Source organism: Pseudophryne corroboree, chromosome 4 (genome assembly GCF_028390025.1).
Source record: "Pseudophryne corroboree isolate aPseCor3 chromosome 4, aPseCor3.hap2, whole genome shotgun sequence".
NCBI lineage: Eukaryota > Metazoa > Chordata > Amphibia > Anura > Myobatrachidae > Pseudophryne > Pseudophryne corroboree.
The window spans coordinates 928460801-928482569 of NC_086447.1; the positions used below are offsets into that span (position 1 = coordinate 928460801).

The 21769-nt window shown below is 49.4% G+C and overlaps 1 protein-coding gene across 2 annotated transcripts in view; it reads left to right on the forward strand.

Annotated features, from left to right (window-relative positions):
• The first annotated feature begins 487 nt into the window (after positions 1-487).
• Positions 488-21769, forward strand: part of FLVCR1 (FLVCR choline and heme transporter 1) — a 29223-nt gene continuing 7941 nt past the window's right edge. Inside the window, exons 1-8 of one of the 2 annotated variants that reach the window (XR_010176275.1) lie at positions 488-1230; positions 5913-6057; positions 10358-10498; positions 11724-11791; positions 17846-17949; positions 18422-18532; positions 18976-19081; positions 20281-20392. Coding sequence is in view for 1 of the 2 variants with exons in the window: in XM_063919057.1 (XP_063775127.1) it covers positions 493-1230; positions 5913-6057; positions 10358-10498; positions 11724-11791; positions 17846-17949; positions 18422-18532; positions 18976-19081; positions 20281-20392 (1525 nt within the window). In the remaining variant the exon portion in view is untranslated. The remainder of the gene's footprint in view (positions 1231-5912; positions 6058-10357; positions 10499-11723; positions 11792-17845; positions 17950-18421; positions 18533-18975; positions 19082-20280; positions 20393-21769) is intronic. The other variant, XM_063919057.1, reaches the window with a different exon arrangement.

Here is a 21769-nt window from a genome sequence, read left to right on the forward strand (position 1 = left end):
ACACAGGGGAGGAGGGGGGTAGAGAGAGAACACAGGGGAGACACAGGGGAGGAGGGAGAGAACACAGGGGAGGGAGAGAGAGAGAGAACACAGGGGAGGAGAGGGGAGAGAGAGAACACAGGGGAGGAGAGGGGAGAGAGAGAACACAGGGGAGGCACAGGGGATGAGGGGAGAGAGAGAGAACACAGGGGAGACACGGGAGGAGGGAGAGAACACAGGGGAGGAGGGGGAGAGAGAGTACACAGGGGAGGAGGGGGAGAGAGAGAACACAGGGGAGAGAGAGAGAACACAGGGGAGGAGGGGGGAGAGAGAGAGAGTACACAGGGGGGGGAGACAGGGGAGGGAACACGTGACTCTCCAGCATCAACCCAGCGCTGACCCCGCAGACAGAACATCCATCTGTCACTCCTTCCCCCGTGTGGTGGGCGTGGCGCAGCTGTGCAGCTGATTGGCCGGACGGATGACAGGGGCGGCCACTGATTGGCCGGACGAATGACAGGGGCGCTCGCTGATTGGCCGGCTGATTTCCATGCCGCTACCCGGCAGTGTGTCCTGCTGTCAGGCGGTGTGAGAGCAGCACATGCCGGTAGGGCCGCCCCGGGATGCAGCGCACACTCCCCGCTCCCCCGCACTACACATAGCGCAGACAGCCCGGAGCCTCCCCGCAGCATGGAGCCGCCCAGCCCCGGTAACGGGCACCTGATCCCGGGGAAGCACAGCAGTAACGGCGATGTGGCGGCGGTGCGGGAGGAGAGCCAGGCCATGCTGTCTCCCGGTCCCCCCCGGCTGGAGACCCGCCTGTACCGGCGCCGCTTCCTGGTGCTCGGCGTCTTCTCGCTGTACTCGCTGGTGAACGCCTTCCAGTGGATCCAGTACAGCATCCTGAGCAGCGTGTTCACCGGCTTCTACGGCGTCTCCTTCCCGCACATAGACTGGCTCTCCATGGTCTACATGCTGGCCTACGTGCCGCTCATCTTCCCGGCCACCTGGCTGCTGGACACCCGCGGCCTCCGGGTCACCGCGCTGCTGGGCTCCGGACTCAACTGCCTGGGCGCCTGGGTGAAGTGCGCCAGCGCCCGGCCCGACCTCTTCCCGGTCACCCTGCTGGCGCAGCTCGTCTGCTCCGTGGCCCAGGTCTTCATCCTCGGCCTGCCCTCCCGGGTGGCCTCCGTCTGGTTCGGTCCCAAGGAGGTGTCCACGGCCTGCGCCACCGCCGTGCTGGGGAACCAGGTACCCGGGGGAGATACAATGTATCAGATGGAGAGGGGCGGGGATACAATGCATCAGGAGGAGATGGGGGCGGGGATACAATGTATCAGGAGGAGATGGGGGCGGGGATACAATGTATCAGGAGGAGATGGGGGGGCGGGGATACAATGTATCAGGAGGAGATGGGGGGGCGGGGATACAATGCATCAGGAGGAGATGGGGGCGGGGATACAATGTATCAGGAGGAGATGGGGGCGGGGATACAATGCATCAGGAGGAGATGGGGGCGGGGATACAATGTATCAGGAGGAGATGGGGGGGCGGGGATACAATGTATCAGGAGGAGATGGGGGCGGGGATACAATGTATCAGGAGGGGGGGGGATACAATGTATCAGATGGAGAGGGGCGGGGATACAATGTATCAGATGGAGATGGGGGGGGGGGGGGGTTTACAATGTATCAGGTGGATGGGGTGGGGATACAATGTATCAGATGGGGGTGGGATACAATGTATCAGATGGAGAGGGGGCGGGGATACCATGTATCAGGAGGAGATGGGGGCGGGGATACAATGTATCAGGAGGAGATGGGGGGGCGGGGATACAATGTATCAGGAGGAGATGGGGGCGGGGATACAATGTATCAGGAGGAGATGGGGCGGGGATACAATGTATCAGATGGAGAGGGGGCGGGGATACAATGTATCAGATGGAGAGGGGGCGGAGATACAATGTATCAGATGGAGAGGGGGCGGGGATACAATGTATCAGGAGGAGATGGGGGGAATACAATGTATCAGATGGAGAGGGGCGGGGATACAATGTATCAGATGGGGGGGGGGGTTACAATGTATCAGGTGGATGGGGTGGGGATACAATGTATCAGATGGAGGAGATGAGGGTGGGGATACAATGTATCAGATGGGGGTGGGGATACAATGTATCAGGTGGAGGATATGGGGGTGGGGATACAATGTATCAGGTGGAGGAGATGAGGGTGGGGATACAATGTATCAGGTGGAGGAGATGAGGGCGGGGATACAATGTATCAGGTGGAGGAGATGAGGGCGGGGATACAATGTATCAGGTGGAGGAGATGAGGGCGGGGATACAATGTATCAGGTGGAGGAGATGAGGGCGGGGATACAATGTATCAGGTGGAGGAGATGAGGGCGGGGATACAATGTATCAGGTGGAGGAGATGAGGGCGGGGATACAATGTATCAGGTGGAGGAGATGAGGGCGGGGATACAATGTATCAGGTGGAGGAGATGAGGGCGGGGATACAATGTATCAGGTGGAGGAGATGAGGGCGGGGATACAATGTATCAGGTGGAGGAGATGAGGGCGGGGATACAATGTATCAGGTGGAGGAGATGAGGGCGGGGATACAATGTATCAGGTGGAGGAGATGAGGGCGGGGATACAATGTATCAGGTGGAGGAGATGAGGGCGGGGATACAATGTATCAGGTGGAGGAGATGAGGGCGGGGATACAATGTATCAGGTGGGGGCGGGGATACAATGTATCAGGGAGGAGATGGGGCGGGGATACAATGTATCAGGGAGGAGATGGGGCGGGGATACAATGTATCAGGGAGGAGATGGGGCGGGGATACAATGTGTCAGATGGTGGAGATGGGGCGGGGATACAGTGTATCAGATGGAGATGGGGGAGCGGGGATACAGTGTATCAGATGGAGATGGGGGAGCGGGGATACAATGTATCAGAGGGGGATGGAGGCGGGGATACAGTGTATTAGATGTGGATGGGGGCGGGGATACAGTGTATCAGATGGGGGCGGGGATACAGTGTATCAGAGGGAGATGGGGGAGCGGGGATACAGTGTATCAGGCTGGAGATGGGAGGCGGGCATACAATGTATCATGGGGGGTATACAATGTACCTGCTCCAGTGCTGGGGAACCAGGTGACTTGGAGAGAGATAAAGTACCAGCTGATCAGCTCCTAGCTGCCATGTTACAGGATGCGTTTTAAAAATGAGTGGCTCATTGGTTGACACTTTATCTCTCTCCACTTTATCACCCTCCAAGTAGCTCTGCCCCTAGGGGTGGGGGGTAATACATGGATACAATGTATCAGCTGGAGATAGTGCTGGGGTACCAGGAGGTGTATTTACTAAAGGTCGATTTTGTTTGGTTTTATTCGATGTTAGATCGATTTTACTCAATGTTGGGCTTCCAAGGTGAAAACTCACATTTACTAACATTTAAAAAGTAATATAAAAAAATAATATGCTAGTAAATTTGTGTTTTAACCCTGGAAGTCCAACATCGATTATAATCGATCTAACATTGAACAAAGCAATGTGCCAACATCATAATCTCTGACCCCCCCAGGCCTGCTGTATAGCCCTATAGAGAGTGTATTAGGGGTGGGGACCCTGACACAAGGCCTCGCTGTCATGGGTTATTCATGCAGCACCCACCACGTGTCTGTGCCAGGGGAGATCACACACATCCACAGGGTAACATTTCCCCCTATAGCAGCAGCGTATGCCATTGCGTTGTACAGTTGGTGATACACCAGACAGGCTGGGTGATGGCAGACAGGGAGATGATGATATTCTGCATTAGTAGGAAGGCTGGGGACATCTATATACAGCTCCGGTAGCAGAGAGTTTCTAAGCCCTTATCAGGCTGTGTGTAATATGACATAAGCACAGATGTATTGTGATGATGAATCAATAGTACGTTTCCTATGAGAGTTATTTGGTAGATGTTCAGTCAAATAAATGTATGTACAGCAGCAGAGCCTGCCATGCTGGGCTTTGTAGTTCCACACGTTTCCTGTCTCTGGTGTATATCAGCTGTTGGGAATGCATGGCCGTACCTGTAAAGCACCACACCTGGTAATAGATCCTTCTTTTAAATTCATATAATCCATCCACTAATTTCCCAGTCAGCTTATATAGGGATATCCTAAAAACATGTCCAGTTATTCAGGGTAGAAGCTGGAAACTGCTGCTGTTTTAACCACCCACCTGAACTTGTAGCAATGTATGTGTATTTCATGTTGGCATTCTCTTAATAAGTTCATGCCCCAGTGCAGAAATGTGTGGTATTACCTGTTTCTCAGGGAGCCCTGGGGGCATGTTACCAAATGTACGTAAGACTTACATTACCACATCTATATCTCCAACATGGATCATGACAAACCCTCCACCTACGCAATGCTAAATACTGGTAATGTAATAGTCTTGTGACTTGAAGTAAGGCGCTCTGGACACCATCTAAATAAAGGATAATAATATTCTGTGTCAGAGAAACCTGCATCTTCTACGTGACCTCTCCTACTCGCCATGTCCTCACACAGTACAGCGTGACCCGAGGAACCTGCATCTTCTACGTGACCTCTCCTACTAGCCATGTCCTCGCATAGTACAGCGTGACCCGAGGAACCTGCATCTTCTACGTGACCTCTCCTACAAGCCATGTCCTCACTCAGTACAGCGTGACCTGAGGAACCTGCATCTTCTACGTGACCTCTCCTACTAGCCATGTCCTCACTCAGTACAGTGTGACCTGAGGAACCTGCATCTTCTTCGTGACCTCTCCTACTAGCCATGTCCTCACTCAGTACAGCGTGACCCGAGGAACCTGCATCTTCTACGTGACCTCTCCTACTCGCCATGTCCTCACACAGTACAGCATGACCCGAGGAACCTGCATCTTCTACGTGACCTCTCCTACTCGCCATGTCCTCACACAGTACAGCATGACCCGAGGAGCCTGCATCTTCTACGTGACCTCTCCTACTCGCCATGTCCTCACACAGTACAGCATGACCCGAGGAACCTGCATCTTCTACGTGACCTCTCCTACTAGCCATGTCCTCACACAGTACAGGGTTATCCGAGGAACCTGCATCTTCTACGTGACCTCTCCTACTAGCCATGTCCTCACACAGTACAGGGTTATCCGAGGAACCTGCATCTTTTTCGTGACCTCTCCTACTAGCCATGTTCTCACATAGTACAGCGTGACCCAAGGAACCTGCATCTTCTTTGTGACCTCTCCTACTAGCCATGTCCTCACACAGTACAGCGTGACCCGAGGAACCTGCATCTTCTTTGTGACCTCTCCTACTAGCCATGTCCTCACACAGTACAGGGTTATCCGAGGAACCTGCATCTTCTACGTGACCTCTCCTACTAGCCATGTCCTCACACAGTACAGGGTTATCCGAGGAACCTGCATCTTCTTCAGGACCTCTCCTACTAGCCATGTCCTCACACAGTACAGGGTTATCCGAGGAACCTGCATCTTTTTCGTGACCTCTCCTACTAGCCATGTCCTCGCATAGTACAGCGTGACCCGAGGAACCTGCATCTTCTTCGTGACCTCTCCTACTCGCCATGTCCTCACACAGTACAGCGTGACCCGAGGAACCTGCATCTTCTTTGTGACCTCTCCTACTCGCCATGTCCTCGCACAGTACAGCGTGACCCTCTTTAGAGCCCACTTCAGTGTGCATTACAAGAGCCTCTTATATCTTCCACTCTCCTGCACTAAGTGATTTGTTGTAGAGTCCTTGACGGTGATGAAATCTGCTCTGAATAGAAGCTTTATAAAGTCACACAGACCTGGATACTCACAAGACCCTGGCAGCGTTAGTTTATCCTTGTGTAGAAGACATTTTAAAGAACCAGCTGTCTAATATTTCTCTCTTTCTTCCGCAGTTGGGTACCGCGATTGGCTTCCTGCTCCCCCCAGTCCTGGTGCCCAGGACAGACCATGATAAAGAGCTGACAGGGCACAATATTGGCATTATGTTCTATGGCACGGCGGCTGTTTCCACACTTCTTTTCATCCTGACCATTGTAGGTAAGTGTGAATTAGTTTGTCATCAGGTGTCTCCTTACCTGTGGTGACAGGTGCCATCAGCAGATCAGCACCACAGGGCTTAGTGTGCAGGAGTAACCATGCCGCGTACTGATAACGTGTACCTATAATCGCTTACCACAGGGGCTCTCCGTTCCACCCCTCGGGTACCACCACCAGGCCATGTTTTGTGGATCTCTTTAATCACGCACATGTGAATTCATCTATCTCACTGGGTCAGTGATTCTTGCCTGCTTCCACAAACAAATTCAGAAAACATGACCTGTTGGGAGTACCTGGGGACCGGCATTGAGAATCATTATCCTAAGTAAATGTCTTTCCAAATATAACCGTATTTATTTTCTACACAGTCTCTGCATGGCGAGAACGCGTTCAGTGCAAGTGTAATTCAGTTATGCCGTGAATTCTGTCTTCACTCAAATCACCTAAATTATGTTCTATTGATATATCTGTGTCTCAGCGGAGATCCCAGTGTCCATCTTCACTCTGATGTGACTTTCCTCATATTAATCCTCTAACAAATCCTAAGTGAGTCTCTTGGTTTCTTGTACATACTTATGGCAGCGTGCCTTATGCTCTCATACCTAAAGGACCTGCATGCCAGTCAGTCACAATAGCCCTGATGCAATAGAGCCACTCTAACACCCACACAAAAGAATTCCGGCCTAGAAAATGTCTGTAAATGTTCATCATGATTTCTTACCCGGCTGCTGCTTCAGACCAGGGGAGCGACCCTAAACGAGCGGTGATAATTTAGTTGTGCTCTTGGGGCCAATGTGTTCTCATCGGGTCACCTGATGCACCATTGCAGTATATATTGGCATCTTAGCCAAACACTCGTTCCTGGGGGGGTAATTCACACCTGATCGCTAGCAGGCGATTTTTGCACTGCTGCGATCAGATAGTCGCCGCCTACAGGGGGAGTGTGTTTTAGCTGTGCAAGTGTGCGATCGCGTGTGCAGCCGAGCGGTACAAACAGATCTTGTGCAGTCTCTGCGCAGCCCAGGACTTACTCAGCCGCTGCGATCACTTCAGCCTGTCCGGTCCCGGAATTGACGTCAGACACCCGCCCTGCAAACGCTTGGACACGCCTGCGTTTTTCCAACCACTCCCAGAAAACGGTCAGTTGCCACCCACAAACGCCTTCTTCCTGTCAATCTCCTTGCGATCGCCCGAGCGAATGGATTCTTTGCACAAACCCAACGCTGAGCGGCGATCCGCTTTGTACCCATGCGACGCGCATTGTGATGCATATGCATGCACAGTTTAGACCTGATCGCAGGCTGTACGAAAACGCAGCCTAGCGATCAGGCCTGAATTACCCCCCTGGAGAGCAGTAAGCTCCACAATTCTTCCCCATGATGTGTCCTGAGGCCTGAGCCTCCAGATGGGATGGGGGTGGAATTGCTGAGGCCCTTTCTGTACAGGCGCTGTGCAGTCCTCCTAACACTGGGAGAGTCTGTAACGCAGCTGTGGATGGTTCTAGGAACCTGGCTGGACATAAGCCGTGGAAGACATGGCCGCAGTACTCTGTCGCTGCTGTTCATGTTACATGAGGTCAGCCAGCAATCTGCTTGTAACCGTCCCAATATAAACACCTCGCCCCAGGACGCGGTCTCCTGTAGCTGTTGTGTTTTGCAGGTGAATTCCCTGCGTGACCCCAGTCCGCTGTCAGAGGTCAGGGCAGTGTCTTGGCTCGGAGCCACCAGTACTGCTAGTGTATTGCACAGGATGGAAGTTGCATTATAGCCCGGCGTGATCAGTGAGTTATTGAGTAACCGGCTGCACGTGTTATGGGGGCTGGTGTGTAAGGAGCTATACAGCGCAGTAATCACTCCGTACTGCCGGTCACATAACTACTTCCCCTCAGTACAGTGATCCCCGGAAACATCTGAATAAGCTGGAAATATAAATGTTTATAGGTGTAAGTGACGGAAATTTCCAGCTTTAAAACAGAACCTCTGAGATGCAATAAAGTGCTTCCTATTATTACCTGCTGGCAATCCGCAAGGAAAACGCCACTTTTCCGGTCTGTCCTATAAATGGGGCGGATTGCTGGGAATGAGGTTATGTGCTCAGGGTGTAGCACTGAGGGGGCATCGTTCCCGTCTTGAGGAAAGGTCCTAAAAAATCCCATTATTATTAGTTATTTCGCCTAGTAAGATCCACTTTCCATTTATCACATTCAGATTATTCCTCCAGCAGAAATATATTCTGACTTCTGCAGATGGGGGAAACGTGATGGCGTGAAGCTGCGCTCTCTGTAATCGGCGTATTTGGGTTAATCTCTCATTATCAGGGATGAGCAGATCTGGATTGCCAGCTGCGTGAGCACGTTCCTTTCGCTGACAGGTGGGAGTCGGCTGCGTAATGCGGGGAGGTAGACATAATGGCGACATTCATATTGTCGACAGTTATGTTGAAATGTGGCCCCTGAACATGTTAGCATTTTCAGAATGTCAACATGTTCTCAATGTGGACGTGAATTGCTTACATTATGCACAGACCGACAGCAGAGGGATAGGTTTAGGACGGTGGGACTGGAGAGTTAGGGATAGGCTGCAGGAGGGGAGATTTGGGTTAGGCGCTGATGGAGGAGAAGGTTAGGCTGCAACAGAGGAAAGTTAGGGATAGGCTGCAGGAGGGGAGATTTGGGTTAGGCGCTGATGGAGGAGAAGGTTAGGCTGCAACAGAGGAGAGTTAGGGATAGGCTGCAGGAGGGGAGATTTGGGTTAGGCGCTGATGGAGGAGAAGGTTAGGCTGCAACAGAGGAGAGTTAGGGATAGGCTGCAGGAGGGAAGATTTGGGTTAGGCGCTGATGGAGGAGAAGGTTAGGCTGCAACAGAGGAGAGTTAGGGATAGGCTGCAGGAGGGGAGATTTGGGTTAGGCGCTGATGGAGGAGAAGGTTAGGCTGCAACAGAGGAGAGTTAGGGATAGGCTGCAGGAGGGGAGATTTGGGTTAGGCGCTGATGGAGGAGAAGGTTAGGCTGCAACAGAGGAGAGTTAGGGATAGGCTGCAGGAGGGGAGATTTGAGTTAGGCGCTGATGGAGGAGAAGGTTAGGCTGCAACAGAGGAGAGTTAGGGATAGGCTGCAGGAGGGGAGATTTGGGTTAGGCGCTGATGGAGGAGAAGGTTAGGCTGCAACAGAGGAAAGTTAGGATTAAGCACTAGAGAAAAGGGTTAGGCTGTGGCAGGGGAAAGTTAGGATTAAGCACTAGGGGAAGGGTTGGGGTTAGGCTGCAGCAGAGGAGGGTTAGGCACATGGGGAGGGGGGGCAGTTAGGCTGCAGCAGATAAGGATTATGGGTTAGGCTGCTGGAGAGGAAGGCTAGGGTTAGGAACTAGAAGGCAGGGAGGATTAGGGTTAGGCTGCAGCAGAGGAGGGTTAGGGGTTATGCTGCTCGAAGGGAGGGTTATGGTAAAGCTGGGATACAGTCTCTAGGTCGACCACTATTGGTCGACATGGTCTCTAGGTCAAAAGGTCGACATGAGTTTTTTTTCACGATTTTTTTCTTTTTTTTAACCTTTTCATACTTAACAATCCACATGGACTACGATTGGAACGGTAATCTGTGCTGAGTAATTCTGAGTTGATCGCAGCTTCAAGTTTGTTAGCAATTGGGCAAAACCATGTGCACTGCAGGGGGGGCAGATATAACATGTGCAGAGAGAGTTAGATTTGGGTGGGGTGTGTTCAATCTGCAATCTAAATTGCAGTGTAAGAATAAAGCAGCCAGTATTTACCCTGCATAGAAACAAAATAACCCACCCAAATCTAACTCTCTCTGCACATGTTACATCTGCCTCCCCTGCAGTGCACATGGTTTTGCCCAACTGCTAAAAAATTTCCTGCTGCGATCAACTTGGAATTACCCCCACGGTGCACTAATTGGGGTTCTCGGTCACTCTACGAAGAAAACGACACCAAAAAAACATAAACTAATGTTGACCTTTTGACCCGTCGACCTAGTTACTGTCGACCTTCCATACCACACCCGGCTAGGCTGTGGCAGGGGAACATTAGGGTTAAGCACTAGGGGGAGGGTGTTTTGCCTGAGACCCAGTCGATGTTGGACAGCAGATATACGACCTGTTGTTCAATGTTCATGTTATTACCGATGATAAATATCTTACTCCGAGTATTTGTGACTACACTTCACAGTTCCACTGCTTTTACTGTAGGGAATCCTTTCAGACTCCTCATTTCCCACCTGGAAGAGAGAACCATTTATGTGTATAATCTTCAGTATATAATGATACTAAACCATTGATCTATTTCAGTGTTTAAAGAGAAGCCGAAAATCCCCCCCAGCCAGTCCCAGGCCGTTCTGCAGGACAGCCCCCCTGAGAAATACTCCTACAAGCTCTCCATCATGAATCTCTTCAGGAACGTTCCTTTCCTGCTGCTGCTGATCAGTTATGGTAAGACGTGGATCTGCCGCAGCCAGTGGCGCCACTTGCTTCACCCCCCACCCCACTTACCTTTTGTAAACTGCCTCTCCGTGTTCTCACTTTCCATGAATAGCCCGTATCTGCTGGCGATAAATTATACCAGCTACAGTATATATGATATGATGTGTACTCAGTATAGTTATTTATATAAAGCCAGTATGTCCATAAAGATACAGGATTTTCAGCCTGGAGCTACCAAATATATACCGTCCCCCCCACTCCCCCTACTTTATCCTATTTCTGTGGCAAGTTTTCCATTTGCCTTAACACTTGTAGTAATAAGCATCATTTAGGAGAATATCGCTTCCCCGCCTCTCTTGGCAGCTGTCGGTGTGAGTGCGGCTCAGTGAGCCGGAGGATTGCTGGGAATGTAGAATTAAGTTGGTTTATTTAATAGTTGTGTAGAAAATCCTAACTGTCCAATCAGCTGGCCGCGGGCACCGAGGTCTCACGGTTCCTATACACAGGCGCCGGCGAGGTTATCGCTTTGCTAATGCTCCACCGATGCTGATTGGTGCTTTTTTATCTGCTATAATTAGACTTTTGTAGTTTTAATTGGTGCCGAATACCAAATGCGTTTGTTACAGACACAAAAAATGGTTTAAACAACAGGTGCAAGTGGGGCTACATGGTGTAAACCCATAAATGCCAACCGGAACGTATACAACGATCATAATGCTGTCGCACCATTATATTGATGGGACAGTGCCGACACTGTTGTAATGTAACTTAAAGCATTGTCTGCATTATAACTTTAAACGTCATGCCATGTCGGCATTATCCCGCCATTACAATGCAGTTGACACATTCACTTTTTTCCATTCGACAGTTCTTATGTATCTGGTTTTTGTTTTTTTATTAAACCATTTAACAGTAAAATCCAAGGTGGCAGACAACCTGTATACTAATATTCCGTCCTCGCTGTTAAAGCCCCGGACCGTCTATTTTAGGTTTCTCTGCTCTCCGATGCGTGAACACAGGCAGCGCAGGTTTCTACACGATCTGTTAAACCTCACTCGGAGTGTAAAATAACATCCACTAATCTCTCTGAGAAAGGAATAGGTGGGGGGAGGCAGTTGTTCCGTTCCAGGACTCCGATGAGTCATATACCTGGTATCTGCGATGCCTTCTCCTGGGCATGTGGAGGCACAATATTGGTTCAGGCAGAAGATGAGATAATGTCTCTTTGTTGCAGGAATCATGACCGGAGCTTTCTATTCTGTGTCCACGCTGCTGAACCAAATGATCACGCATCACTATGAGGTGGGTCCGCCGCACGTATTTAATGGCTGCTGCTGTACTGCCGCCGAATCCTACAGAATCGCCTCGTCATAGGTGCTTTGTGCTGTTAAGTGGTGCAAGTGTCTTTTTTTTTTTTTTTTTTTTTTTTGTGTCTTTTGTTTTTTAATTGAGTATATTTTATTGATTTTCATAAGAAAAAGAAATGAAGCGAGACAAAGAAAACAAACTACCCATAATAGGTCTTACGCCATAAAAAATACAGTTCACGCTGACACAAAATGTAAAGGGGGAGAACATTTGTGTAAAGGGTATAGAAATGAACGCACCTAAGCTGTGGTGACCCAACGGCGTGTTCAGATGCGCAAATCTTAATGCAAAAGATTTTAGCAATACAACGTATTAACAGTAATAATACAAAGTGCCAGCAGCCCCCCCGGAATGAGCCAGTAGCAGGCAATGGTGCCGCAGTACCCCTTCCACCGTAGGTAGATACGCACTGCGGTGACCATAATTTGTGGAAGTTGGGAAGGCCCACCCACCAGTTGTATATAAATATGGTTTACAAGTATCATTGACCAAAGAGAAGCAGCTATATAGGAGACAGGCGGATCGGTCCCCGGCCATGTCCGTGCTGTAATAACCTTGGCTGGAGATGTCAACTGATAAACATACCCATACGTTATGACATCAACACTGCTAAGCTGCGGGTGTGTGTGGGGGGTTGGATTGGGGGTAGGTTTAGGCTGCAGGGGGTGGGTTAGGCGTTTAGGCTGCGGGGGAGGGTGGGTTAGATTTAGGCTACAAGCTGGGGGCAGGCAAACCAAGTGAGAAATATGTATTTTTATGTTTGCCTACAAATAGAATTTGGTAGAGTGTTTTGTTTCTTATTTGCTAGAACTATATACGGCACTCCCCTCTTTATGTCCTATTTGATCTGTGTTTTAAACGCTTGGTATATAGAAGGAGCGCGTCTACCATCTTCATTGCACCCCACTTCCACCACCAACGCAGCCCCTGTACCAGCTTAGCTGGAGGGCGATAGATGCTGCACGCAGGTGTATGTAACATAATCAGCAGTCACGGGGTTGTATGTGTTATAGCTGCAGTGCCGGCGCCCCCATTTATGTAGAGTACAGATCTGATTATAGCCAGCAAAGTGAATGCAGACATTGATAGCTTGTATAGGTGTCCCAGAAAACCATTGCAACATGCATATAACACCACGATGATGTCTGCGGAGACAAATGTCCATGTAATGTGTTACGCTTGGACAATGTACATTCCCGACATGACATAATTGCTGCGTCGGCTCCAGACCAGGCGGTGATGCAGCCAGTCACCCGTGATAGAACATTACTGACGGAGTGGTCTGTTCTGGTACATTACATGCTCTGTGCACCTGTAACTCATTAATGTGTTTTCCTCGTCTTACGCCACAAAAACACAACAGAAAAAACGGATGTATTTCTCATATATTTGCAGTTTGTTTAATGGATTTATCTAGTAAAAATATTTTTTTCAACTCCTCTCCTGATGGTCTTTAAAATGACCAGTGATCGGGAGGCCTCAATCACAGCTGCTATCAGGGGCTGTTGGTGAATACGGAAGACAAAATATGTGATGGGCCATAGGACTAAACACATACAGATACGTCCTCATACATCTAGCTTCAGTGCGTCACACACCGCGAGATGGCTGGCGTGAGTGAGCCGCCAGGTCCCGTGCAGCTCTGCTAACGTCTGGCGTCTTTCTTTGCTGATAATGCATCTTAGTTTAAAAAAGCAATGTGACTAGGAGGCACCAGGAGACTGCGCTGAGTAATGTGATGTGTGACACCTGTATACTGTGTGTGACTGAGGCTGTATACGGAGCACAATGTGACTAGGACGCACCAGGAGACTGCGCTGAGAAATGTGATATATGACACCTGTATACTGTGTGTGACTGAGGCTGTATACAGAGCACAGTGTGACTAGGACGCACCAGGAGACTGCGCTGAGTAATGTGATATGACACCTGTATACTGTGTGTGACTGAGGCTGTATACGGAGCACAATGTGACTAGGAGGCACCAGGAGACTGCGCTGAGTAATGTGATATATGACACCTGTATACTGTGTGTGACTGAGGCTGTATACAGAGCACAATGTGACTAGGACGCACCAGGAGACTGCGCTGAGAAATGTGATATATGACACCTGTATACTGTGTGTGACTGAGGCTGTATACAGAGCACAGTGTGACTAGGACGCACCAGGAGACTGTGCTGAGTAATGTTATATATGACACCTGTATACTGTGTGTGACTGAGGCTGTATACGGAGCACAATGTGACTAGGACACACCAGGAGACTGCGCTGAGTAATGTGATATATGACACCTGTATTCTGTGTGTGACTGAGGCTGTATACGGAGCACAATGTGACTAGGACACACCAGGAGACTGCGCTGAGTAATGTGATATGACACCTGTATACTGTGTGTGACTGAGGCTGTATACAGAGCACAATGTGACTAGGACGCACCAGGAGACTGCGCTGAGAAATGTGATATATGACACCTGTATACTGTGTGACTGAGGCTGTATACGGAGCACAATGTGACTAGGACGCACCAGGAGACTGCGCTGAGTAATGTGATATATGACACCTGTATACTGTGTGTGACTGAGGCTGTATACGGAGCACAATGTGACTATGACGCACCAGGAGACTGCGCTGAGTAATGTGATATGACACCTGTATACTGTGTGTGACTGAGGCTGTATACGGAGCACAATGTGACTAGGACGCACCAGGAGACTGCGCTGAGTAATGTGATATGTGACACCTGTATACTGTGTGTGACTGAGGCTGTATACGGAGCACAATGTGACTAGGAGGCACCAGGAGACTGCGCTGAGTAATGTGATATATGACACCTGTATACTGTGTGTGACTGAGGCTGTATACGGAGCACAATGTGACTACGACGCACCAGGAGACTGCGCTGAGTAATGTGATATGACACCTGTATACTGTGTGTGACTGAGGCTGTATACAGAGCACAATGTGACTAGGACGCACCAGGAGACTGCGCTGAGTAATGTGATATATGACACCTGTATACTGTGTGTGACTGAGGCTGTATACAGAGCACAATGTGACTAGGACGCACCAGGAGACTGCGCTGAGTAATGTGATATATGACACCTGTATACTGTGTGTGACTGAGGCTGTATACAGAGCACAGTGTGACTAGGACGCACCAGGAGACTGCGCTGAGTAATGTGATATATGACACCTGTATACTGTGTGTGACTGAGGCTGTATACGGAGCACAATGTGACTAGGACGCACCAGGAGACTGCGCTGAGTAATGTGATATATGACACCTGTATACTGTGTGTGACTGAGGCTGTATACGGAGCACAATGTGACTAGGACACACCAGGAGACTGCGCTGAGTAATGTGATATATGACACCTGTATACTGTGTGTGACTGAGGCTGTATACGGAGCACAATGTGACTAGGACGCACCAGGAGACTGCGCTGAGTAATGTGATATGACATCTGTATACTGTGTGTGACTGAGGCTGTATACAGAGCACAATGTGACTAGGATGCACCAGGACACTGCGCTGAGTAATGTGATATATGACACCTGTATACCGTGTGTGACTGAGGCTGTATACGGAGAACAATGTGACTAGGACGCACCAGGAGACTGCGCTGAGTAATGTGATATATGACATCTGTATACTGTGTGTGACTGAGGCTGTATACGGAGCACAATGTGACTAGGACGCACCAGGAGACTGCGCTGAGTAATGTGATATATGACACCTGTATACTGTGTGTGACTGAGGCTGTATACAGAGCACAGTGTGACTAGGACGCACCAGGAGACTGCGCTGAGTAATGTGATATATGACACCTGTATACTGTGTGTGACTGAGGCTGTATACGGAGCACAATGTGACTAGGACGCACCAGGAGACTGCGCTGAGTAATGTGATGTATGACACCTGTATACTGTGTGTGACTGAGGCTGTATACGGAGCACAACGTGACTAGGACGCACCAGGAGACTGCGCTGAGTAATGTGATATATGACACCTGTATACTGTGTGTGACTGAGGCTGTATACGGAGCACAATGTGACTAGGACGCACCAGGAGACTGCGCTGAGTAATGTGATATATGACACCTGTATACTGTGTGTGACTGAGGCTGTATACGGAGCACAATGTGACTAGGACGCACCAGGAGACTGCGCTGAGTAATGTGATATATGACACCTGTATACTGTGTGTGACTGAGGCTGTATACGGAGCACAATGTGACTAGGACACACCAGGAGACTGCGCTGAGTAATGTGATGTGTGACACCTGTATACCGTGTGTGACTGAGGCTGTATACGGAGCACAATGTGACTAGGACGCACCAGGAGACTGCGCTGAGTAATGTGATATATGACACCTGTATACTGTGTGTGACTGAGGCTGTATACAGAGCACAGTGTGACTAGGACGCACCAGGAGACTGCGCTGAGTAATGTGATATATGACACCTGTATACTGTGTGTGACTGAGGCTGTATACGGAGCACAATGTGACTAGGACGCACCAGGAGACTGCGCTGAGTAATGTGATATATGACACCTGTATACTGTGTGACTGAGGCTGTATACAGAGCACAATGTGACTAGGACGCACCAGGAGACTGCGCTGAGTAATGTAATATATGACACCTGTATACTGTGTGTGACTGAGGCTATATACGGAGCACAGTGTGACTAGGACGCACCAGGAGACTGCGCTGAGTAATATGATATGACACCTGTATACTGTGTGTGACTGAGGCTGTATACGGAGCACAATGTGACTAGGACGCACCAGGACACTGCGCTGAGTAATGTGATATATGACACCTGTATACTGTGTGTGACTGAGGCTGTATACAGAGCACAATGTGTCTAGGACGCACCAGGAGACTGCGCTGAGTAATGTGATATATGACACCTGTATACTGTGTGTGACTGAGGCTGTATACGGAGCAGAACAGAACTTGTATTGGGAATAAGCTGCTGCTACTACATTGCAGCACTTTGTGTACAGATCAGAGACTCCGTCACACACAGTATACAGGTGTCATATATCACATTACTCAGCACAACAGTCACATTGTGCGTCCTAGTAGCATTGCGTTGTAACGAAGATGCATTTTCAGCAAAAAAGACGCTAGGCGTTCTCAAAGGGCCCTGGCGTGGCAAGCGGGGCTGTTTGCCGTGACTGCAGCAGTGATGTATGAGGTCACATCTGTACTGTATGTCATACGTGAATGTACAGCAAAATGCCGTATTGTGGTCTTGCCCTTTCCTAATGGACACATGGTGATGGTCCGTCTTACGGGCGTGTTATGGGAAAGTCGCGGGTGTGTCAGTGGAAGTCTCCACGTACACAGACGCTCACTCACAGAGGAAGCAAAACATGGACCAAGAAACTGTACCTGCGGTAGTGTTGGTGCACGTTTGGTGTGACCAATGGCGGCTCTGTAGATGCTGACAGTGGGGGTCTCAGCCCACGTACAGGTGTACACGGGGGAAGTGCTTTGTAGCCTTTATTTGCATAAAGTCGCCACATGGACACAGCTCCCTCCAACTCTGAATAAGACACTTCCTTTAAATGCACAAATCTTTGCTTAGTGTTTGTTACCAAGGAGACTGCAAGACACCTTAAGCTTGTGAAACATTACACTTCTGTGCCTTCCCAATCCAGAGTCATGGAATATAGAGGCACGCCACCGCTTCCTGCACGGGAATGAATCTGTCAGTCCTCAATGACAGCGGGACCATTAAAAAAATAAAAAAAATAAAAAAAAAGCAATGCAAAATTGAGGATATAACCAAGGCCAGGAAAAGGTGGCTGGATAAATAGTGAATTCCCGGTTCCTTTAATGTGTCCAGATCCTTACTTGTGAATCAAATGTAAATGAATTGTATTTTGCTGATCCCCAGCGCCACCAGACAGTCAGAACTTACTGCGCTACGCCCATTATACACTAAGCCGTCCGTGTGATTTTTCTTTGGCAGGGGGAAGAGGTGAACGCAGGCAGGATTGGCTTGACCCTGGTAATAGCGGGAATGGTCGGCTCTGTGATTTGCGGCGTGTGGCTGGATTACACCAAAACTTACAAGTAGGTAGACCCTAAGCTTCTGTCCGGCTTTATGACCTATAGTGTCCTCGGGCCCTGGCTAGGGATGGACATCGGAAGATCCACCTCTCGTCAAATAATGGGTGGGCTTCCGCCATCAAAACTTTCAATGCTGTGGTAACTCACAATTGCATCAGAAGAATTCAATGGAAAAAAATATTCCTATGATTTGCGCATCAGCAAAAAATTCTGTTTGTGCATGCGCATAAGTAACCTATGGCCATTCCTGATGTTAAACAGCCGTATTTTAACATCGGACGTACATCGAATCCGCACCAGTCGATGGTGGCTTCCATTGGAGAGTCGCCATCGAGTGGAGAAAACACTAACATCGGAAGGAAAACATATTTATGAACCATCGGAAACCGATTTCCATCCTTAGCCCTGGAGCCTCTGCCTTTTGTCCGGTGCACATTAATGCGCAGTGTTAATCATGTGGCTTCATCTTCCGCAGACAGACCACCCTGACCGTGTACATCCTATCGTTCGTCGGGATGCTAGTCTTCACCTTCACTCTGGATCTGGGGAACCTGGTCATCGTGTTTGTAACCGGAGGCATTCTGGGGTGAGATACTGGTTGCCTGCAGTAACCAAGCGCCATTCGCCATGAGGGCCGAGTCCTGCGACGGTCCGACCGCTGCACTGGTGTAAATGGGAATGGTGGCAGGGGGGTATCTTTATACCTATTAACAACCATTTATAGCATTTGGGTTTGTTTTTTAATTAGAAATAACTTTCCTTTTTAGAAGCTTCTATGACACCGCAATACGTTACCTAGTGACAAGTTATGGCTGGCGCAGTGCGGAATTACTGGAAGGAATGTGACCCGGGGTTTGGTTTATCTAGAGAGATTAGTGATATTACACAGCGCTGCAGAAAAGGGGACTGCAATAGGATATACACTGATAGGTATATACAGGCCTTTATGTGAAATAGGGTGGGAGGGCCCTGCTCACTAGAGCGTGCCATCTATATAGAATAGCACTGATTCATCTCTCATCCCCTCAGGTTCTTCATGACCGGATATCTTCCTCTGGGATTTGAATTTGCGGTGGAAATCACATACCCGGAATCTGAGGGCACGTCCTCAGGGCTCCTGAACGCCTCCGCGCAGGTATAATAATTATATATACAGTATGTATAATCCATATACTCTAACGTAGCCGCTACAGGCATGGTGCGTGCAGCCAGTATAGTCTGCGGGCAGGCACATTTATTAATACCACTCCCCTCTGAAGAAGGCCCTTGGAGATCATTGACGTCTACGGAGCCACATTGCAGTGCGCAGAGCCGTTCCAAAGCAGATGGCTGCGCAGGATTCTGGTGGCTGGCTCTGCTACGCCAGTCCCTCTCCTGTCATCCAACTTGCTGGGAATGCGGCGTGCTCTGCATCATCGCCTCTCTAGTATCCGTTATCCCTGTGATCTGTTTCTCCTCCGCCCAGCTGTCACAATGCAGAGCAGAGATTGTGATCATAGATCCATCATCTTTAAGTGTCGCTCTGTCATTACTGCCATGTTCTCAGCAAAGGTCACTCCTGCTAATCTGTAAAGTGCTGCTCTGACGTTCCTGTAAGGCCTCACACGTGTGTGTCCTTGCCGGGGGCACGTCCCATCACTCGCAGCACATGTCACAGATGTGTTCTGCGGGATGTGGAATAACGCTGGGCCATGGCTCTGTTCTAGCATGGTGGTCACGGCTCGGATGTCTCCTGACCCTCCCTTCCCCCTTACCTGAAACCGGATCTGCATATTGGAAAGCATCCGACGGCACCATATCCTTATATTTGATGGAAATATAGTTCTTGTTTGCTGATGTTGTACAGCGCTGAGTAAACTCCATGCAATTACGGAATGTCTCCAGGTGACCGGATCATGAGCGTCTTCCCGTGAGTGACAGTCCCTTCCCCAGCATTTTTAGATTTTGTTTTTCAGGGTGGGGAAGGCTGTAGCTTAGGGCTGTGCTTGGGCCACATATTTCGTTTAGTCTGGTCTGCTCTCTGCTCGCCTGAGCGTTCTCTCGTGGTAACACAAGCTGCCCTTTCCACCTGGAGCCCTAAGTTTAAGTCCTCTGGAAGATCTTGGCTTCCCTAGTAACTTATCTGGGTGCCGGATCCTAGTGCTACTAGCTCCCCCTGCTCTGTGCATTGAATACATGGGTATCTCCGTACATTATCTATTGTCGGAACTGAGGGCAAACAAACAAATCTCCCTGGAAGGCCAAGTTGTTTGAAGGCGCGAGTCTGCTTTCCACTGGTAGTGCTGTTGTGCTGATGCACTCCTCACATTGAGCTTATACTGTCTCTGCTTGCAGATATTTGGGATCCTATTCACCCTAGCCCAGGGAAAGCTGATGTCTGACTACGACCCCCGCGCTGGGAACATTTTCCTATGTGCCTGGATGTTTGTGGGAATCATCTTAACAGGTGAGTCTACGGCTGTCTGTCCATTTACTGCGCTTCTCCCCATTATATGCTAGGTTGGAGCAGTGTGTGTGTGTGGGGGGGGTGTCCCTTTAAATTATTTGCACTGCACTAAGTACAACCAGGAAACTTGTGGTTCTCCAGCTGTTCTTAGGCTAAATCTCTGCATGCCTTGACATCAAGAGGGCTTGCTGGAACTTCTAGTGCTACTGCAGAGCCGCGGATTGCCTACGTTATCTGTACCATGTCATCTCAGACTAACCTTTGTGCGTGCGACACGCCTGTTCCTACGGACACATAGCAGATGTGTATTTCCGTCAGCATGTAAAGTTGCATTTTTATTTTTCGTTACCTTTCCCAAAACGTCACTATTGAGCTGAAAATGAAGCACAAGACCTCAGGTACGCTACGATGGTTCATTTGGGGATGTAAAACTGTGAATTGGCTAAATTTATCTGCATACGCTTAGCATTGCAGTGCGGTGGCTTACCTTAGGTGTAGGCGCTCCCTTGGCCTGGCGTCTCAGGGCGGGTTAACGTGTAAGCGTAGTACAGCACAGATGTGTGGACTTTTGATTTGGGCCTTAATATATGCCTGTTAGGAGGCGGTTCTTGGCGTGTGCCGTAATCCTGGTATTGTCGTGACTATAATGATGACGGCCACGTCTTTGTGATGGATGCGTCTAGGAGCTAGATTACAAGTTGCACGTACCATGTGATGCGTCGTGTTCCTGACCATGCAGCTGCCAAGCCATAAACTGTACAAATGCATTTTTTTTTATTTTATTTTTTATTTATGTGTATGTAAAGAGGCTGATACACCGTTAAACTTAATATTGTTGTTGCAAAAGATTTGCCTGAGAACCGTCATATATACGTGTTTGCGTAGTTCTGCATTTCCCGCAATTCCATCCACGCTTCCACGCTAAATTTTACCTGTGCGATCACCCCATTATCACCCTACAACATTTTACACCCTTTCAGTTGCGATTTAAGGTTCTGCACCAGCTGTAATTGTATACGCTCTGCTCTGATACACCCGCAAAACCGACTTCAACTCTGCAATAACCCCGAAGTGTGCAGTTTGCCTATACTGTGAAGGGAGCATGGAGTTTGGTGACTGGTCTGAGTGGGGTCTGTCGCTGGCCGCGTCCCGTGGTGTCCACCTAGCTATAATCCAGACCTGCATGCCTCTGTACTGGACACAGGGTGTAATGTGTGCACTGAAGCAGGCCAGTCAGATTGTCGGTCACTGAGGGAGCAGAGTGATGGTATGTACAGAGTGGAGTAACAGGGAGACTTCAGTTCTGTGTCGGTCTAGTTACACAAGAAAGTGCGACAATCCCGCTGACATAACGGCATCTGCCAAGTCCGAGCACAG